The sequence below is a fragment of the Lissotriton vulgaris genome, chromosome 3_1 (assembly GCF_964263255.1).
Source record: "Lissotriton vulgaris chromosome 3_1, aLisVul1.2, whole genome shotgun sequence".
Lineage (NCBI taxonomy): Eukaryota > Metazoa > Chordata > Amphibia > Caudata > Salamandridae > Lissotriton > Lissotriton vulgaris.
The window spans coordinates 549,220,786-549,241,348 of NC_141689.1; the positions used below are offsets into that span (position 1 = coordinate 549,220,786).

At 45.6% G+C, this 20,563-nt stretch overlaps 1 protein-coding gene across 3 annotated transcripts in view; it reads left to right on the top strand.

Moving 5' to 3' along the window:
* The window catches only part of LOC147726770 (baculoviral IAP repeat-containing protein 1-like), a 929,669-nt gene that overhangs the window by 574,987 nt on the left and 334,119 nt on the right, over window positions 1–20,563 (top strand). For all 3 annotated transcript variants that reach the window (XR_015309289.1, XM_086960817.1, XM_086960818.1), the window contains exon 7: window positions 18,425–18,524. Coding sequence is in view for 2 of the 3 variants with exons in the window: in XM_086960817.1 (XP_086816943.1) it covers window positions 18,425–18,524 (100 nt within the window). In the remaining variant the exon portion in view is untranslated. The remainder of the gene's footprint in view (window positions 1–18,424; window positions 18,525–20,563) is intronic.

Genomic DNA, 20,563 nt, shown 5'->3' on the forward strand with positions numbered 1-20,563 from the left:
GTTTTGTTTTGCTATCCTATGCTATGTTTTACTATCCTATGCTTTGAATTGTTATGCTATGCTATGCTGTGTTTTGTTATGCTATGCTATGCTACGTTTTGTTATGCTATGCTATGTTTTGCAATCCTATGCTTTGAATTGTTATGGTATGCTGTGTTTTGTTATGCTATGCTAAGTTTTGTTAGGCTATGCTATGTTTTGCTATGCAATGCTTTGTTATGCTATGCTATGTTTTGTTGTCTTTTTCTATGCTATGCTTTGTTTTGCTATGCTATGTTTTGTGGTGTTTGGTACGCTATGTTTTGCTATGCTATTATATGTTTTTTTTTTTTGTTAAGCTATGCTATGTTTTGTTGTGTTTTGCTATGTTTTGTTATGCTATGTGTTATTGTGTTTTGTTATGCTATGTTTTGTTATGTAATGCTATATTTTGTTATGCTATGCTATGTTTTGTTTTGTTATCCTATGCTTTGTTTTGTTATGCTATGCTTAGTTTTGCTATCCTATGCTTTGTTTTGTTATGCTATGCTATGTTTTGTTGTGTTTTGTTAGGCTATGTTTTGTTGTGTTTTGTTATGCTATGCTATGTTTTGTTATTGTTTGCTAAGCTTTGTTTTGTTATGCTATGCTATGTTTTGTTGTGTTTTGTTATGCAATGCTATGTTTTGCTATGCTTTGCAATGCTATGTTTTGTTATGTATGCTACATTTTGTTGTGTTTTGTTATGCTATGCTATGTTTTGTTGTGTTTTGCTGTTTTGTTATGCTATGTTTTGTTATGCTATGCTGTTTTGTTCTGCTATGTTTTGTTGTGTTTTGTTATGCTATGCTATGTTTTGTTATACTATGCTATATTTTCTTTTGCTATGCTTTGTTATGTTATGCTATGCTTTGTTTTGTTATGCTATGTTTTTTTGTGTTTTGTTATGCTATGTTGTGTTTTGCTATGCTATGTTTTGTTTTGCTATGCTTTGTTATGTTATGCTATGCTTTGTTTTGTTATGCTATGTTTTGTTGTGTTTTGTTATGCTATGTTGTGTTTTGCTATGCTATGTTTTGTTTTGTTATGCTATGTTTTGTTTTGCTAGCCTTTGCTTTGTTTTGTTATGCTATGCTATGCTATGTTTTGCTATCCTATGCTTTTCTTTTGTTATGCTATGCTATGCTGTGTTTTGTTATGCTATGCTATGTTTTGTTATGCTATGCTCATGAGGGTGTGTGAGTGTGTGTGAGGGTGAGGGTGGGTGAGGGTGAGGGGGTGTGAGGGTGTGTGAGGATGAGGGGGTGATGGGGTGTGAGGGTGTGTGAGGGGGAGGGGGTGAGGGTGTGTGAGAGTGAGGGGTATGAGGGTGAGGGGGTGTGAGGGTGAGTGAGGGTGTGTAAGGGTGAGAGGGTGCGGGGTGTGAGGGTGAGTGGGGGTGTGAGGGTGAGTGAGGGTGTGTGAGAGTGAGGGTGAGGGGGTGTGAGGGTGAGGATGAGGGGTTGTGAGGGTGAGTGAGAGTGAGGGGGTGTGAGGGTGAGGAGGTGTGTGAGGGTGAGGGGGGTGAGGGTGTGGGAGGGTGAGGGTGTGTAGGGGTGTGAGGAGGTGAGGGTGAGTGAGGATGAGAGGGTGAGTGATGGTGAGAGGGTGTTGAGGGTGAGGGGGTGAGGGTATGAGGATGAGGGTGTGAGGGTGAGTGAGGGGGTGTGAGGGTGAGGAGGTGTGTGAGGATGCGGGGTGAGGGGGTGTGAGGGTGAGGGTGAAGGGGTGTAAGGGTGAGGGTGTGTGGGGTGTAAGGGGGTGAGGGTGAGTGAGGGTGAGAGGATGAGTGAGGGTGAGAGGGTTGTGAGGGTGTGTGGGGTGAGGGGGTGAGGGTGTGAGGGTGAGTGAGGGTGGGTGACGGTGGGTGAGGGTGTGAGGGTGAGTGAGGGTGTGTGAGGGTGAGAAGGTGTGAGGGTGTGTGTGAGGGTGAGGGGGTGTGGGGGTGTGAGGGGGTGTGGGGGTGTGAGGGGGTGAGGGTGAGTGAGGGTGAGATGGTTGTGAGGGTGAGGGGGTGAGGGTGAGTGAGGGGGTGGGAGGGTGGGTGAGGGTGTGAGCGTGAGTGAGGGTGTGTGAAGGTGAGAGGGTGTGAGGGTGAGGGTCCGAAGTACATGGTGGCAGGACAGACATCATAAGACAGAGAGAAGAGACTGCGTGGTGACTGCGTTGGTAAGATACTGATATGTAGTGGTATTCTACAGACATGGCTTTATTTTTCCAGCAGTCTTTCAATGGCATGAAACCACCTTTGGGGTGATGCAGTCTCCCAACTAGAGACACCTGGTGATATTCTTCCTAAAATGTGTGATGGGTAAACTGGCTTGCAACTTAGCCCAAGGTCACACATGGTGTCAGAGTGAGCTACTCAGTTCATAAACTTCTACAGGCCCAGGCACTACCCCCTCTCGAGGTGACTACAGGAAAACAAACGAGAAAAAAATTAATTACTCATCTCGGCCACTACCAGCAGAACACACTGATATCTATGCCCAGCAATATTTGGAGAGAGGGTGTGGCGTAAGACCCTGAGCAGCTGACTTTGGAACTAGGGAACCCAGTTCGAGACTTGATGTCAGCCCTCCCCATGCCTACAAAAAAAAACAAGTTAAAGTAGCTGTTTCGTCAAGAAGCAGGTAGACATCAAGTTACCGTAAACTAAGAACCAACAAAAATCTGTTTTTTAGAGCACACCACAACTATCTGCCCCAAATGTTTACAAGCTTCCCTTCGCCTGGGCGAGTGGCACATACAGCAAGGCTCTTCCTGTGCATTCTGGTAATGGTAGTCTCCTCCATTAATAATGGGAACAGCAATAAAACGAGTATCAGAACGCAACAAAAATGCTTGGGTGGATAAATTCCCTGAGAAGGATAGGCTAATGGAAGGAAAAGCACTACCAGTAAGCAGGCCTTGGTAGAAGAGAGGAAGTCTGCTAGGGAGACTGAAAGATTACAGCATGGAGACGGAAAAGTGAGACAATGCGAGGCTAACTGCAGGGAGCATGCTGTTGTTGACCCTTGAGCAGTTAAGGGGGTTGCATATGTTACTGCAGGGGAAACAAGCAAAAGCTTTAACGAAACATGCCACAAGTAAACACCAAGCTCTTTATAAAACTAATTAAATAAAATAACCCAGTGCAACTATATACTGCTTTGGGCAAAATGCATTTTCAAATATAATTAGAAGTAGAAATAATTCTGTCTGTGTGGAAGGTGGAACGATTCTAGAACAATGGCAGCACTGAAAATAACAAGCATAGATGGACAGGAGGGGGCGGGGGGGGAGGGGGACCGCACAGGGAGATTATGTGCAATGCAGAACCAGCCCATAAGTTAAACAAGTGGGAGGGATTTGGTGCATGGAATTGGTGACCTCGGAACACGTCTGACATCTAATCTCAGTCTTTAACTGCTCCAAAAATGTGTTGAGATAAGAGCCCAAGACGATCAGGAAACAAAGAAATGCTGGGTGTGTTTTTACACTTAAGCCATCAGCTGTGCGCGAGCTGATGCAAACGAAAAAAAACTGTTGGCATTGCTGTGGGGAGGGGGAAGGAGAAATGCGAGTCACGGCCGCCAGGCCGTGAAGTGTGAAGCAGTGGGCGGGGAAGCAGATCCCTTTGAAGCTGCTGGGCAGAAATGAGAGTCACGGCCTGGCGGCCGTGAAGTGTGAAGTAGTGGGCGGGGAGGCAGGAGCAAGTAAATGGTAAGGGGAGCCTTTGAAGAGCAAGGCAGGGGGATAGAAGCGCGTTCACGAGCATGTGCCGTTCTACAAATCCGCATTGTGAACTCAGCTTTGTGGTTTGACGGCAATAGGTCTGTCTGTGAGACCTAAAAAGGGAGATGCGAAGCATTAACATTTACAGTTGAAGTGAGATACAAACGTTTCATGCTTTACACCAAAATCAGAACATACAGAAATGGGTAATAAAAGAAATATTGCCCTCACACTCGAAGAGAGCAACAGACATTTCATGTATTACACCAAAATCAGAACATGCAGAAATAGGCATTGAAAGAAATATAGCCCTCAGACCATAACCAGCATAACTGTTAGATTCAAAACTCCACACTTTCAACCAAATACTATTGCATTGCCCTTCTCCAGAGTATTCAAACCATTGTTGATACTATCACATCGGAGGATCCAATGGCATTACGTTTTATTCATTATACCAGCAATGCTACCACCCCTGGGTTTCTTTTTATCACTTCAATGACCTGACAGCGCAGGTCAGAAGGAGCATGGTTATTTGCCAAAAAATGGAGTACCAGAGGGGCATGTTCAATTTTACATCGAATCCGGCTCTTGTGTTGGGCCAAACGGTCCTTTATTTACTGTGTGGTTTGTCCCACATGAATGAGATCACATGGGCACTAGATGGCATACACCTCATTCTCTGAATAACAATTTGTATGTTCACAAAGGTCGTAACAGATGGTACCATGAATAAATTGTTTTGTATTGAGACTGGAGTCACACATCACACAAGTGCATACCTATAGTGGCCCATAATCTTATTCAGACCCCAGAGAGTGGATAAATCAGGGGGTTCAGTGTTCGGTAAAGCAGCCCAGACTAGATGGTCACCTATGTTTCTTTCTCTTTTAAAGGAAAATAAAGGTGGCTCCTTTGTGATGCCTGTCGATACAATGAGGGGCAAGTGCTTTTTAATGATGGAGGAAATCTTGTTGCTTTGTGTGCCAAAAGTCATAACACAGGGTATACGATTCATTGTCTTTGGTGGTTTCTGAAAATGCAAAATTTTCGATGGTTATACCACGCTTTCTTCAGAGATCTTCCTATAAGTTTCTTTGGATAACCACGATGTGTCCATTTTTTCGCAAGGACCTCTGCTTCCTGAAAGTAATCTTCCTTAAAGTGACAGTTTCTGCAAATGCACAGAACCTGAGTGCGCAGAAACTGCCCAAAGGGGAGGCCATCCTTCAAGTCCCTAGGGTGATGGCTAGTGTATTCCAACAGTGTGTTGCGAGCAGTTGGCTTTGTAAACAGTTTGGTCGCCAGTTTCCCAGCATGTGGGACAATGGCTAATTCAAGAAAATCAACTCCTTCATTGCTACAGTGAGATGTCAATTTTAGATCAGGAGATCTTGAATTGATCCAGGTTAAGATGGAAGTCAAATACAAAGAATTACCAGTCCAAACAAAAAAAATATTGTCAATATAATGTCGCCAATGGCATACGTTATCAAAATGAGGGTTGTTATCTGAATCATAAATTAAGGTGCGTTCGAAATCATCAACATATAGAATTCCAAAATTGAGGGCATAAGAAGCCCCCATTGAAGTGCCCTTAATCTGCAAATATTGATGTCCATCAAACAGAAAATAATTACGAGTCAGGGAGATTGGAAACAATTCAAAAATAAAATCAGTCGGAACCACAACTGGAGCAGGTCTTGTTTCAAGGGCTCTTCTGATTACTTCAATGCCATCAATTTGCGTAATATTAGTGTATAAGGACTCGATGTTCAAACACACTAAAAGTTCAATTTCGGGGATGAATTGCATCAGTTCAAGTTGAGACATAATATCTCCACTGTCCCTCACATAACTTCTGGTACTGATAGCTAAATCCTTTATAAATAAGTGGATGTACTTACAGAGTGGCTCCAGGACCGACGTACAGCCAGAAACGATGGGTCAGCAAGGAGGATTACTCAAATCCTTGTGCACCTTAGGAAGTGTATAAAGGACAGGGGTCCTTGGAAATTTTGAGTTTAGGAATTCAGAACTCTTTGTTGATTAGAAAGCCATCTAATGTTACCTTAGATGTAACAGTTCTGATTAGTTTTTGGATGTCAGAAAGAGGATTTGATCTCAGGGGAGTATAATGGCTCACATTGTCAAGTTGTCGTTTAATCTCGGTCTTATATTGGTCAATGGGTTGGATAACTCTTCCGCAGCCATAATCCGCGGGCTTTATAATAACCTCACGATTCACCTTAAAAGCGCAAAGCGGCTGTTGTTCGGACATAGAAATGTTGTAGGAAATATATTCAAACCCTTTGGCCAGAGCCGCAACCTCCTTCAAAACAATTGACTCAAAGGCTAACAATTCGATTGGCATCTTATTTGCAGGTAGATTAAAAGTGGAGGGAGGTCTCAATCCCAACGGATTAAAGACTACACTGTTATCACTTTTGAGAAAAAATGCCATTAAACGTAGTTTCCGAAAAATCTGTAAGAGTTCCATTTGGATGTCAAAAAGACAAGTCTTGTCAGTAGGCACAAAGCTGAGTCACTTACTCAAAAGGGTAATTTTGGCTAAGGACAAAGTGTGGTCTGCTAGGTTAAAAATGGGAATGGTGTCAGGAGTAGAGTAGGGAATGAGCTCCAAATGACTAAAGGTGACTGACAGGTAAAATCCTGAGACGGTGGATAACCTGCTGATTTTTCTAATTAATAAAATAAAAAATACATATTTTTTATTTTATTCTTTTTTCCATCTTCATTTTTTAGTTTACTCATGGATAAACACCTGTAATTATGTGATCCAATAGCACTTATGTTGAAGCCTTCTGCCAATTAATTTGGCTGTAAATATAAGATGCTTAGTATTGGAATGGATTTTTGTATTGTATCATCTACACCTACAAGGTGTTATACTTATTTATCTAATTTCTTTCATCCTTTTCAGTCTTAAAATTATTTGAAGGATTAGGCTGTTCCATTATTTCTCCTAACCTTGCAGCCTGTGAATTTATGCATAAGCTCCTGCGATTATAATTCAGCATTTCCTCTTGATGTGAGTATGGCATGTGACACTCTTGCCTTCTCTGTCCCTTTGCGTAGGTGGATAGGGCCACGAATAGTTGTTCATTCTTTTTTTTGGTTTCATGGCTTCGTTCTACAGAGTCATTTTCCGGGCAGACTCCATATGATCGTTTTACTTTTGGTTGGGTCTACTTTAACAATAGGTGAATTGGCTATTACAGCTCCTTGTTTTGGAGTTATGGGACATTTTGGCACATTAATATATTCTTTTCGCACATATAGGTTCTGAAGATGGTTTACGGGTCTTTTCTTCCCTTCCTCTTGGTGGTTCTTCCCGCCTCCCAGCTGCTCCTCCCTCGCCCCTCCCCTTCCACTATCCACATATGACAGATGTCTCCGCGCGCAGCGTTCACGCGCAGCGGATGCGCGCCAAAGGTAAGCCCGTCTACGCCCGTCCGCGCCTGGACCGCGCCCAGCACCAGACCCCCTGCTCCCCGCAAATCCCACTCCACCCGCATTACCTACGACGCCGCGACCCTCTTAGCCCTTAACCCCGGCCGCCTACCAAACTGCTACCAAGCCGCCCCAGGACACACCCATGGACACTTCACATGCCACTCCTGCAAGTTAGACTGCATCAGGACCCACACCAAACCCACAATCTCCAAACAGAGCTCCGACACTAACCACCTTAAATGCTTCCTGCTCAATACCAGCTCAGTCCACAGACACTCCATCGAACTCTGGAACTTACTCGACACTACATCGCCGGACGTCGCCTTCCTTACAGAAACCTGGATGAACGCCTCATCAGCCCCCGACATCGCCATAGCCATCCCGGACACCTACAAGATCATCCGAAAAGATCGCACCAACCAAACAGGAGGAGGCATCGCCATTGTACATAAGAACACCATCCGCATCACGACCACTTCCGATGATAACCTCGCTACCGCCGAACACCTTCACTTCCAAATCCACACCGACCCCAAAACCACACTCAGAGGCACCCTCATCTACAGACCCCCAGGACCCCGCACACAATTCAGCGAAGACATCGCCGACTTCATCAGCCCACATGCCCTCCCATCCGAGAACTACATTCTACTGGGGGACCTCAACTTTCACCTGGAAAAGAAAAACGACAACAACACCACCACCCTCCTGGACAACCTGGCCAATCTCAGACTCAAACAACTCGTTGACACCCCCACCCACTTTGCCGGACACACGCTTGACCCTTTCTTCACCTCCAGCAAGCACATCTCCTTCGATCACACCACAGCTCTCCACTGGACGGACCACAGCTGCGTCACTTCAATTACAAAAAGTCCACGAACCACAACCCACAAACAAAATCACCGCCGACCAGCTCCTCACATCGCTTCACCAAAACCCCCCTGCCAATTCATCGGACCCTAACCAAGCAGCCACCAACCTCACACAATGGATCACCCACAGCGCCGACGAACTAGCACCCTTGAAAAACCATCTAATCAAGCAAGGTAGCAAAAAAGCCCCCTGGTTCAACGATGACCTTGAAAAATCCAAGAAGTTCTGTCGTACTCTCGAGAAAACCTGGAGAAAAAACCCAACCACTGACAACCTAGCCACCTTCAAGAACGCCACCCGCAAACACCACCAACTGATCCGATCCACTAAGAAATCAGCATTCAAGGATCGACTTGACAACAATGCCCAAAACAGCAAGGAACTATTCAACATAGTCAAAGAATTCACCAACCCCTCCGCCGGCACTAACGACATCACTCCCTCCCAAGACCTCTGCGACTCTCTAGCCTCATTCTTCCACAACAAAATCGCCGACATACATAACAGCTTTGAAAACCAGTCCGAAGACCAGTCCACTCCACCCACCTCCGAACCAAAACCGAACTCTAACAACCTTTGCGCTTGGAACCCAATTACCACCGAAGACACCATCCTCTTGATGAACTCCATCCACTCAGGATCACCAACCGACCCATGTCCCCATCACATTTTCAACAAAGCAGACTCCATCATCGCACCCCATCTCCGTGATGTCATTAACTGTTCCCTCAAATCCGCTACCTTCCCGGAAAGCTGGAAACATGCCAAACTCAGCGCCCTTTTGAAGAAACCCACGGCAGACCCAACCGAACTTAAGAACTACCGCCCCATCTCGCTCCTCTCATTCCCTGCCAAAGTCATCGAAAAAGCCGCCAACAGTCAGCTTGCCGCCTTCCTCGAATCCAACAAATCCCTCGACCCTTCACAGTCCGGCTTCCGAGCCAAACACAGCACCGAAACCGCCCTCATCGCTGCAACAGACGACATCCGAACACTACTGGACAACGGAGAAACAGTCGCTCTCATCTTACTCGACCTCTCCGCAGCCTTCGACACAGTCTGACGCCTCAGCAACGTTGGAATACAAGGAAAGGCACTGGACTGGATCATCTCGTTCCTCACCCGAAGAACACAGAGAGTCCGCCTCCCCCCTTTCAAATCAGAGGCCACCGAAGTCATCTGCGGCGTACCACAAGGATCATCACTCAGTCCCACCCTCTTCAACGTATACATGAGTCCCCTCGCTTCCATCGCACGCCAACACAACCTCAACATCATCTCCTACGCAGACGACACCCAGCTGATCCTCTCCCTCACCAAAGACCCAAACACTGCCAAAACCAACTTACACGAAGGAATGAAAGAAGTAGCCGAGTGGATGAAGAACAGCCGCTTAAAACTAAACTCGGACAAAACAGAAGTCCTCATCCTAGGGCCTTCCCCCTCTGCCTGGGACGACTCATGGTGGCCTCCGGCCCTCGGAACCGCACCCATACCTACGGACCACGCACGTAACCTGGGCTTCATCCTGGACTCCTCCCTCTCGATGACCAGACAAGTCAACGCTGTCTCATCATCTTGCTTCAACATCCTACGAATGCTCAAAAAAATCTTCCGTTGGATCCCCACCGATACAAGAAAGACGGTCACCCACGCTTTGGTCACAAGCCGACTGGATTACGGAAACACCCTTTACACCGGAACAACAGCCAAACTACAGAAAAAACTCCAACGCATCCAAAACGCCTCAGCCAGACTCATATTGGACATCCCTCGGCAAGCTCACATTTCCGGCCACCTGAAAGACCTCCATTGGCTCCCTGTCAACAAGAGAATAACGTTCTGTCTCCTCACCCACGCACGCAAAGCCCTCTACGACCTAGGACCCGAATGCCTCAACACGCGTCTATCCTTCTACACCCCCTCCCGACAACTACGATCGTCCAATCAAGCCCTCGCCGCTATTTCGCGCATCCACAGATCCACCATGGGGGGAAGATCCTTCTCCTACTTAGAGGCCAAAACCTGGAACTCTCTCCCCACCCACCTCCGACTTACACAGAACCACCTCTCCTTCAGAAAGCAACTAAAAACTTGGATATTCGATAAGTAAAACATCTCCCTCCCCCAAGCGCCTTGAGACCCTCTGGGTGAGTAGTGCGCTATACAAATTTTGGAACTTGAACTTGAACTATTCATTTCATAAGGCTTTATTCGGAACAAAGGACATGTCCATAAAAGCACACATATAATAAATACAAAACAAACAACAATTACAGTACAATTACTTTTACAGTTGGACGATCAATATTTAAAAGAAAGCATAATATACAGGCAGGGACAGAATAAATAATTAAAAACTGATTTCTTTAAGCAGGAAAGTAGCAGCATAAAAACAAACATCAGGATGGTGCAGATTAAAAAGCAGTTTCATAGAATCATGTACTGTTCTAACACCAAACTTGACAAAAATAGGTTTTAAATAAGTTTTACGAAAATTCCCGTACAATTGACACAGCAGAAGAAAGTGCATGGTGCTTTGTGCAGAAGTATTGTCACACTGACAACGACCAGCAGGGTGCTTGTTGGGGGAAGGGAAAGCAACTAGATTATGCATAATCCCCATCCTTAACCTTGTTAAAACAAACTGATGGGAAACTCTAGTCACTTGGGTCAAATACGATTGGTAGCCCCCTATTTCATTCATGCTGTTATAAAACACACAGGTGGATAACTTGCCTTCATTACATGCCCGCCTCTCTAATTTATGATTAAAAAAGATTTTCTTCATTTCAGACTTAGAAAAGTCTGAAGCCCCATATCGATCCGTGATAATATTAAGGCCATAGAACTCCTGAAAGCCTTTGATGATATATTTAATCCATGGGATCTTTAAATGGTAATCAACAGTGAGACAATCATTGATAATGTCTCTAGTTAAAGATGTCTCTTCTTTCAGCCAAATAAAGCGCCACAACATTAAAGGTCGCAGAAGAATCAGATCATTTAAATATTGGATTTCGAGTTCTCTATGGACTAAGTCGTTGGAGGTAGATTTTGGCAGGCACAAAAGTCTTTTTAGGAAGGTATTCTCCTCCATCAGGAGGCTCCCAACTGGGGCCAGACCCCAGACCCCTGCCCCATAAAGGGCTACGGAGAGACATCTAGACTGGAAGATCTTGAGCATGTCTTTTATCCATTTATTCCCTAGTTTGGTGGCAAAAGTAAACACCCCATTGGCACTCCTCATCATCTTAGTCCTGACGTTCTTATGCTCATTGGCCCAGCAACAATTCTTAGAGAAGGTGGTCCCAAGGTAGCAGAAATTGTCGACTTTTTGGACCCTTTTGCCTTCTATATAATAAGATTGGGGCTTACTTGGGCCTGGCCCACACTCCATAACGTAGGTTTTAGTTTTATTAATCACAAGTTTTCTACTCTTAATAAATTGCGAAAACCCATCCATCAAGCGTTGAAGGCCTATCTGGGTCCTGGACAGCAGCACGGCATCGTCCACATAGAGCAATACGGGGACGTTAAAATCATTTACTCTCGGGGCGTCTGCCACTACTGTCTGTAATATCGAGTCCACCCCATTGATGAAGAGAGTAAAAAGCAGGGGGGCTAAAACACACCCCTGCCTTATACCCCTCCCGATCCTGAATTTGGTGGTATACTCCCCACTAGAACCATATCGAACGCTAGTACGCAATTTAACATAGAGTCGGGCCACAAAAAAGACGATACCCTCGGGTGCCCCCATTTCAATCAATTTGGCTCAGAGGATTGCATGGTCCACCATATCAAAAGCGCTGCTCAAATCTGCGAAGCAGAGGTACATAGGGCCCTTCTTGGCCTGGGTATATATCCCGATCAAAAGTTCGAGATTAAAGCATTGCTCAACTGTCCCACGCCCTTTATGAACCCAAACTGGCAATTAGCCAGGATCACGTTAGTTTCTTCCCATTCTTCCAGTCTAACCATAAGTACCCGGCTCATAATTTTCACCGAGGAATTCAATAGGGAAATTGGACGATAATTTTTCACATCCCCCCGGTCGCCTTTTTTTAAGATGGGAATGATAATTGATTCTTCCCAAGTTGGGGGTATCCCATGACAAACTGCTCCGTTACAAACTTTAACCAGCAGTGGGCCCCATACCTCAGGGGCTGTCTTATAAACGTCAATGGGCACCCCATCAGGTCCTTGAGCTTTTCCTCCCTTACTAGCGCTGATACTTTTCATAATCTCAGTAATAGTAATGTTCAGAGCGACAGTGGGTCAACCATCCCTATTATTACCCAAGCCTTTATCAGAGTCAAAGAAATTAGAGAATTGGGAAATCCACGTTTTCATATTAACCATGGAAGTTAGTTCCGGTACCTTCTCATCTTTGAGGAACGGGCAATTAACCGTAGCCCAAAATAGGGTACAATTTTTTGATTCTGCAGCCAGAGTCAATTTATCCCAGGCCTCAAGCCATAACTCCGCCTTCCTTCGCTTTAACATTATCTTATAATCTATTCTAAGCTGAGACACCTTACTACCAACTCTAGGTTTGGCTGCCAGAGCCTCTTTGAGCTCTTTAAGTGCAATAGTACATGCGTGGTCAAACCATCCCCTTCGTTGGTTGGGCTTAGACCCTGCTGTTTTAGTAAACTTATTGTTAATGATGGTATTAATTCTAATAAAATATCCAATAAAATCAACAGTGACGTCAGCATGCTCAAGGATCGCAGTGATTTCTGATAAGCAGCTATTAATAATTGAATCAGACGTCAATTCCGCTTTATCCCCTTTCCATCTTAACCTAGTACCGTTTTGGTCTATGGGGTTCAATGTTAGCAATAATACCCGAATCCGGTACAGGTTTTCCTTTCCAGAGCGTGACTTCAATGGTGATACAGTTATGGTCGCTAAGCATGATATCCACGACCCTAGGGGCCAAACTCCGGGGGAGAAGGTTAGAAGACATACATATAAAATCTATAACAGTATTTGCCCCCCTACCTGAAAAAGTGGGGGTACTCTCCCCTAAATCGTTCTTCTCATTTTCCAATATTTCCATATCATGTGCTGCTAACAGATTGTTCAAAGATTCCCCATACAAGTTATGTGGAAAATGGAGATCAGCGTCCCCTACACGATTGGTAACCCCACACGTACTTTGATGAGAAAGGGGGCAAACAGCAATGTTAAAATCCCCTGCAAAAATAAATTCAAAAATGACATTCGAACCATCTATAATATCAGCCAGTGCACTCTCTAAGGCATTGACCACCAAGTGCCTGGTACTGTCGAATGTGTTATTGTAAAAATTGATTAGGAGGATGTTTCTTCCTTCATATTGCGTCAACCATAAAATTTGAGAGTGAGCCCCCACTAAGACATGTTTTTTAACGATTATTGGGATTTTTCACGGAGATCAAAACCAAAAGCCCTCCCTTGGCTCTACCAGAGGTTGATGCCGCAGCGGGCAATTGGTAGGAAACAAAACCATTATAGCCGGTAAAATTTTTGCACCAAGTTTCCTGAAGGCAAATAATATCGAATAGACCAACAAATTCTTTCCACCCCAAACAGTCCTCTTTAGACAATAAACCTGCAACATTCCAACTGGCAATAAAACATCTTGGGTGCCCAGCGGTAGCGTCAATGGTGATAGTTGGGCTAATACATTGAGTGTCCAGGATATCGTTGGAATTAGGTTGAGTTACACTTGACCTATCAGCTACAAAGCGACCCTCAGTACACCCAACAGATTCACCCACTGCACCGCATATCGTACGGCAATCATAATACTGACTTACAGTGACAGGGAGTCCTATGACATTTCCATCTAACTCTCCATCACAGGGTACAGTATTTATTTCATGCAGCGAGGAGGCCTGGTCAAAGTTCTGTCAATCGTTGGAATCTAAACCCCTCAGGGGTTGGTAACGATTAGATGTTGCCAGCTCAAAACCACTAGACATACCAGCAACACAGCCTCTTCTCCCCCCAAAGTCAGGTGTGGGCTGCGCAAATACATGTCTATAGAAATACCCCAGAGGTCTGATTGAAATTCCCTGATCATTCAGTGGGCGGGAGGTAGCTCTGATCAAAGAGGTAGTGGCAAGATGTGGGTTTTTAAAATTAACTATTACACAGTTGCCACTAATATCTTTACATGATTTCCCTATCCATTTAGTTCTAGTGGTGGTTAGAAATTGATTGGATAGAGCTACTGGAAAACCACACTCTCTGTTCAACCAACCCACTGTTTTATTCTTCAGGGATTCATGTGATTCCAAATTGCCATATAGCCCTGGCTCCCTGACTGGTGGAAAGTTAGTCAGAACTGCCACATATGGTGCACAGTCTGGGGGAAGGTCAGGTTGCGAGTAACCATGTCGCCTAGTCTTCTCTTTGGGTGGCCCTGAATTATCCACTGGAGCTAAGGCAATAGGGGTCTTTTAACACACCACAGGTGCTGGGTTGGATACAGCTTCCGTGACTGAGCGTGATCCCTCAACTGGGATCTTTACGCTCTCCATTGTAGGACCATTAGCCCTTGAGCTAACTTCAGGGCTAACATCAGACCCTTTATGTAAACTCAAAAGGCCACCCAACCTCAGTACCTCCCCCGAGATGGTATCAAGTTTCTCAATTAGGGGTTTGATAATTTTGTCAAGCTTTGCATCAATGATGCTTATCAAAAGCTCTAGCTGTTCAGGGTCTAGTTGTACATTGGAATTATTAACAACAGCTACAGGGTCACTTATAACTCTGTCTGGTGAAGGCTCCGATCTTTTTTTATCATGTTTCCCCCCCCGTTTTGGAATACTTGTCCTACCGATATTCCTCCCAGATCTTAGTACCCTCTGGGCTCCAGGAGCCGGGGAGTCAGATACTATTGCATCTGGAGGGGGCTCGGGCGTGATCAAATTTGGCTCCGATACAGTCGGGGTAGCCGTAGTTGGGAGTACAGGGAACTCGGAGTCACAACTAATATCGACTAAGGAGGTTGACAGGGCTATAGGTGACTTAGGTGGAATAACTAAAGATACAGAGGGGGTTCCACGCCCCAATGAAAGTTGACTTTCTTTATTAATTTTATCTACTACCTTAACGAGATAATTATCGAGAGTAGCTAGGGCTGGACGAGTGTTTACGTTGGTACATTTAGACATGATAAACTCTCAGATACTCACAACAAATATTAAAATCCGAAAGCCTTAATGAACGTTATACGGTTAAAATGTTAAACGGGGATACAGGGTATGTCAAGTCAAGTCAAGAACTTGTCCTAGAACCAAGGTCCGTGGCCCTGCCCTGTCTTCTCCTGCCTCAGACGGCCGCAGACGGCCCGCCCTCTGCCCGGGCTCAACCCGGCGCCGCCCGCGCGCGTCCCGTGGGGCGGGAGGCTTTCCATGTACTTATGGCGCCTCCGGGCACGTGGTCAAGCGTCACGCCCTCACTAGGGCAGCTGGGAGTGGTAGTCCGCTGTCCGGGGCTGCTACGGGCGCTGGATGGTGAGCAGGAGCAATCGCCTGGAGCCGTGTCCCTCACGGCGGCGTCAGGCTCAAACAAGTGTCCCTCAGGAGCGATCGGCACTCAATGTACTTATGGCGCCTCCGGGCGCGTGGTCAAGCGTCACGCCCTCACTAGGGCAGCTGGGAGTGGTAGTCCGCTGCTACGGGGGCTGGACGGTGAGCAGGAGCAATCGCCTGGAGCCGTTTCCCTCACGGCGGCGTCAGGCTCAAACAAGTGTCCCCCAGGAGCGCTCGGCGCTCGATGTACTTATGGCGCCTCCGGGCACGTGGTCAAGCGTCACGCCCTCACTAGGGCAGCTGGGAGTGGTAGTCCGCTGTCCGGGGCTGCTGCGGGCACTGGATGGTGAGCAGGAGCAATCGCCTGGAGCCGTTTCCCTCACGGCGGCGTCAGGCTCAAACAAGTGTCCCCCAGGAGCGCTCAGCGCTCGATGTACTTATGGCGCCCCCGGGCGCGTGGTCAAGCGTCTCGCCCTCACTAGGGCAGCTGGGAGTGGTAGTCCGCTGTCCGGGGCTGCTACGGGCGCTGGACGGTGAGCAGGAGCAATCGCCTGGAGCTGTTTCCCTCACGGCGGCGTCAGGCTCAAACAAGTGTGGTGGTAGTCATTTCCAGGCGCATTATCTTTTGTTTCTTCCAGTAGCGGCCAGCCGTGGAAGTGCTGTCAGGCGCTAACGTTGGGGGGAGGGGCTGGGTGGGGGTAGTAAACTGCGGAATACAGCCGCACAGGGGTAAGTATATAAACAAATAAATAAAACGAATTTTGTTGCAGCCAATGTAGACGGCGCAAGAGGCGAGAGACCAACGCATACCTAGGGCCGGCAAACAGAGTGCATGCAGCGGCATTCTGGGCGCGCTGGAGCCTTTTAATCACTGACTTATTGGAGCCAAGGAACAGCGTATTACAATAGTCCAGCCTACACAGGACAGTGGCCTGAACAAATATCAGACGGGCATAAGAATCAAAAAGTCCCAGAATGGGTTTTAGGCCCTGGAGCGGACCGAATAACGTACCCGCTACTGACTTGGCATGAGGGTCAAAGTAGAGGGCGCTATCCACCCAGAATCCTAAGTTCTTGACAACCGTTTCCGGGAGGCCACCAGGTGCTACCCCAGAGATGGTGGTCCCGGCCAAAGAGAAGGATCTCCGATTTAGCGGAGTTCAATTGGAGACAGTTGGCCGACATCCAAACAGCGATGGCGGTCAATTCTTCCTTATATTTTGTGAAGTCCTGGCTAGGATCCTCAGTAAAGGACAGCACCAACTGCGTGTCATCAGCATACAACACCAAAGATATGTTTCGAGTTTTAGCTAGCTGGGCCAATGGCCGGATATAGACATTAAACAGGGAAGAACTCAGAGCTGAGCCCTGAGGGAAACCACATCGTAAAGGATGGGTGTGGGAGTAGAAAGGGGGAGAAATAACTTGAAGGGTCCTGGCAGACAAAACAGAAAAAAACCAGGCAAGGGCTTTTCCGATAATCCCAATCTCCCACAGCCGGCGCAGCAAGATATTATGGGAGACCCTATCGAAAGATTAACTTAGTTTGAGTAGAATCTTTGCAGAGGTTCTACCCTTATCCAGGGCATCTAGTAGCATTTAAGTTACAGCCCTGGGTACATGTAGTACCAATTTAGTAGTGACTAATAAGTAAATTAAATATGCCATTTGGGGTAAGGCCAATTATACCATGTTTTTAAGGAGTAAGGACATACACCTTAGCACAGAGGCCTAAGGATGGCAAAAACAAAATCAACAAAAAATGGAGGAGGAAGGCAAAAAAGTTTGGGGAAGACAGCTGAAGGCAGACAAGTCGGACAACCTGTGACCCAAAAAGGTGTAAACATTTCAGTAGTCCTGGGGACTACACCATGCTCCCAATTATATCTTCGGGAATTGAAGCCTTTATTTAAGTAGCATCTGTACAACTATGGACAACTTCCACTGACTCAAACGATCAATGCTAGGAACAGTGTGGAGGAGTGTTTCATAGTTTTCCTTTAAGATTTCAGAATACAAAACATACTGACTTTGTAAGAACATCTTCTTATTAAGTTTATCAAAGTTTCTTGGATTCTTAGAGTAAAAGATTATGTGGTGTTTCTCAGTCTGCTGTAAAATAAAATCATTGAAACGTGAAAAAAACTTTTTGCTAAATCTAAGATGCTCCACTTCATTATATGAATCTGTGAAAAATATGTAAACTTTAAAGCATTCTGCATAGGGATGTTCCTAGCAAAAGTGGGCATGAAATATAAAGATGGATTTGTGCTATGCATTGTGATGGACTAGAACACAGGAATGTGTGGCTCTAAATACAGTAGCGTGAACATAAAGTGGTGGTGGATGAGGTAGTGTAGAGCTGTGAAGCATGTTGGGGTAGGTGGTTGTGAATTAGTACACTTGAAAGTTGTGCACCCTGAACATTGTCCCCAGAATATCGATGGGGCACAATATTGAGGACAAAATATCCAAAAAAAATATAGACTGGTGAGTAAGTCTAGATTTTCTTTACCTACCTATCTATGTAGTACATATATCTTCAATGTACCTAGTGGTGAAATTACGAATAATAAATCTATACTTCCCTAAATGCACTTACTTTTCAATATCTTGTCCCTTGATACTCTGTCCGATATATTCTTGTACCACAATATTTTGGGGGTCGATATTCAATATACAATTGTGTCACAGTGTCGGGCCTATCAACTAGAGAGCCTTGTGTATCTTTGTAATAAGGTAATCTGAAGAATGCTCGTTGTTTGACTAGCGATAAATCTAACTTCATTACATGTATGTTTTAGGTGGGTTTGATGGTGTGCAGTGTTTTTCTTGTGGCCTTTGCCTCCACAAGTTTGAACCCGGAGATGATCCTTGGACGGAACACTTGAAATTCAATTCCGAGTAAGATTTCTCTTAATATTTTGTGGTAGGTTATTATGTGTTTCACGGACAGCATTGATGTGTACATTTCATTTTTAAAAATCTACATTTATGTGGGAACATTATTATTAAACTATTTCTCCAGGAATCTCCTTTTATTCACCCATCATTACCCATTGTTGTCCAGTTTTTGGAGCTCGGCCTTTCTTTACACTCTTACATCTGCCTCTCACCCACTAACTTCCAGAGAGTCGAGGTTGTCTGAAATGGATAGACGCTCCACCGGAACCGTGGGGCATATTACCAAGGGGGGGCGATAGGCAATTATCGCCGATTTAGCAGCCATTTTTGGCCGCTAAGCGGCGATAATTCTATCGCCCTATTAGCAAGCTGTCGCTAACTGATGTTAGCGACAGCTTTTAGGCAATAGCGAGCGGTTTGGGGCCCGCTTTGCATGTCAGCGATGTTTATCGCTAATGACATGCAAAGTGGGCATACCCAACCTGTTAGCGACTGAAGGCAGTCGCTAACGTCACTATCGCCTATTAGCAAGGCAGGCGTAGGGTTGGAAATATTCACGCTAAGCGCGAATATCTCCAAATACTAACACCTGCCCGGACCAGTTCTTAGCCATGTTATCCAATGGGAGGTGCTAACATGGCTAAGAGCATTTTGTCGCTAATGCGTGAATATCGCTGTATTCTCCGCGAAATTCATGCATTTCGCCGCCATCGCTGATTATTTTAGCACAATGGAGAAAAACGTTGCTAATAGCATGTTTTCTCCGCTAACATATCCAGCGATAGGCAGCGATAAAAAAATCGTTGCTAAGCCTATTTAGCGATAAATATCGCTACTTGTTGGTAATATGCCCCCATATGTGGGAGGAAGAACCCTCTATTTCTAATTTAACAATATGCAGAACACTGGCATGCACCAGTGAAGTCTTGTGAAGGCTCTGCAATCTAAAATGGAATTTCTTTCCAGTAAGGCTCCATCAACTTCTGTACATAGATAACAGCAATCACCTACACATCATACACATAATACATCTAAACTGCGCAGTCTATAATCACCAGCAGATGAATAGGAGGCAGCCCCAATGCCACAGTGGCAAGTGGCGTAGCAAGAGGGGGGGCACAAATTTGGGGGTGGCAGCCTTCCCCCTTACCTGCAGTAGTCGTGGGAATCGCCAGCACCCCCGACCCCCTGCTCTTATCTGCGGTCATCGGGGGAATACACAGCACCCATCCCCCCGGAAAAAGCAGGGCTGTACTCATTTCACAACTTGTCATATAGATCCCACATGCATGGATTCAAGAACCTAACTTGGGAGAGAGGGGGGCAGGCAAGACAAAGACCATTTTGAGTGAAAACGGCTGCTTTGTTGAAACCGGTGCACATTACAAATACCATACCTGGCAACTGCCTTACAAAACTAAAACCACGCTATACAAAGGACCTGTCTACACTTTCCCTGCCCCTGCTCTCAACTTCCAAGACTTATCCAAAAACCTCTGCCAACCCTGGCCAACTTTTCAAAACCCTGCCACCCAGGAAAAAGGGATGGGGACCTCAAACCATTTTTTCTGCCCTCCCCCACCCCCCATTCCTATTTACACATCTGGGTTTCCGCCTGCCTGACTTTGCCCGTTTAGGGTCCTGGCCAAAACTTTCCTGACCTCACGGAGGTATAAATCCATACCAATCCTAGAAAGGTGTACTCCATCATCTCTGCAAAACTCCACTGTGTCAAAACGAATCTCTTTATGGTCAATCCTACCAAACCCCAATGCTCTAGAAACAAGCATTTACAATGCAATGGTTTCGCCTTTGGAAAAGTTAGAGCTATTGGCATTGTAAATGACAAAATTTGTATTTATGTGTTGGTTTTGAAAACAGATAAATAAATGGCATTGTCATTTACATTGCCATTAGCTTAATCTCTCGCAAATGTGAGACCTATTGTACCCTACGGACGAGCTCAGCAGACAGCAATTACTACCACACACACACACCCAGAGCCACACACACACACACCCAGAGCCAGCCACACACAC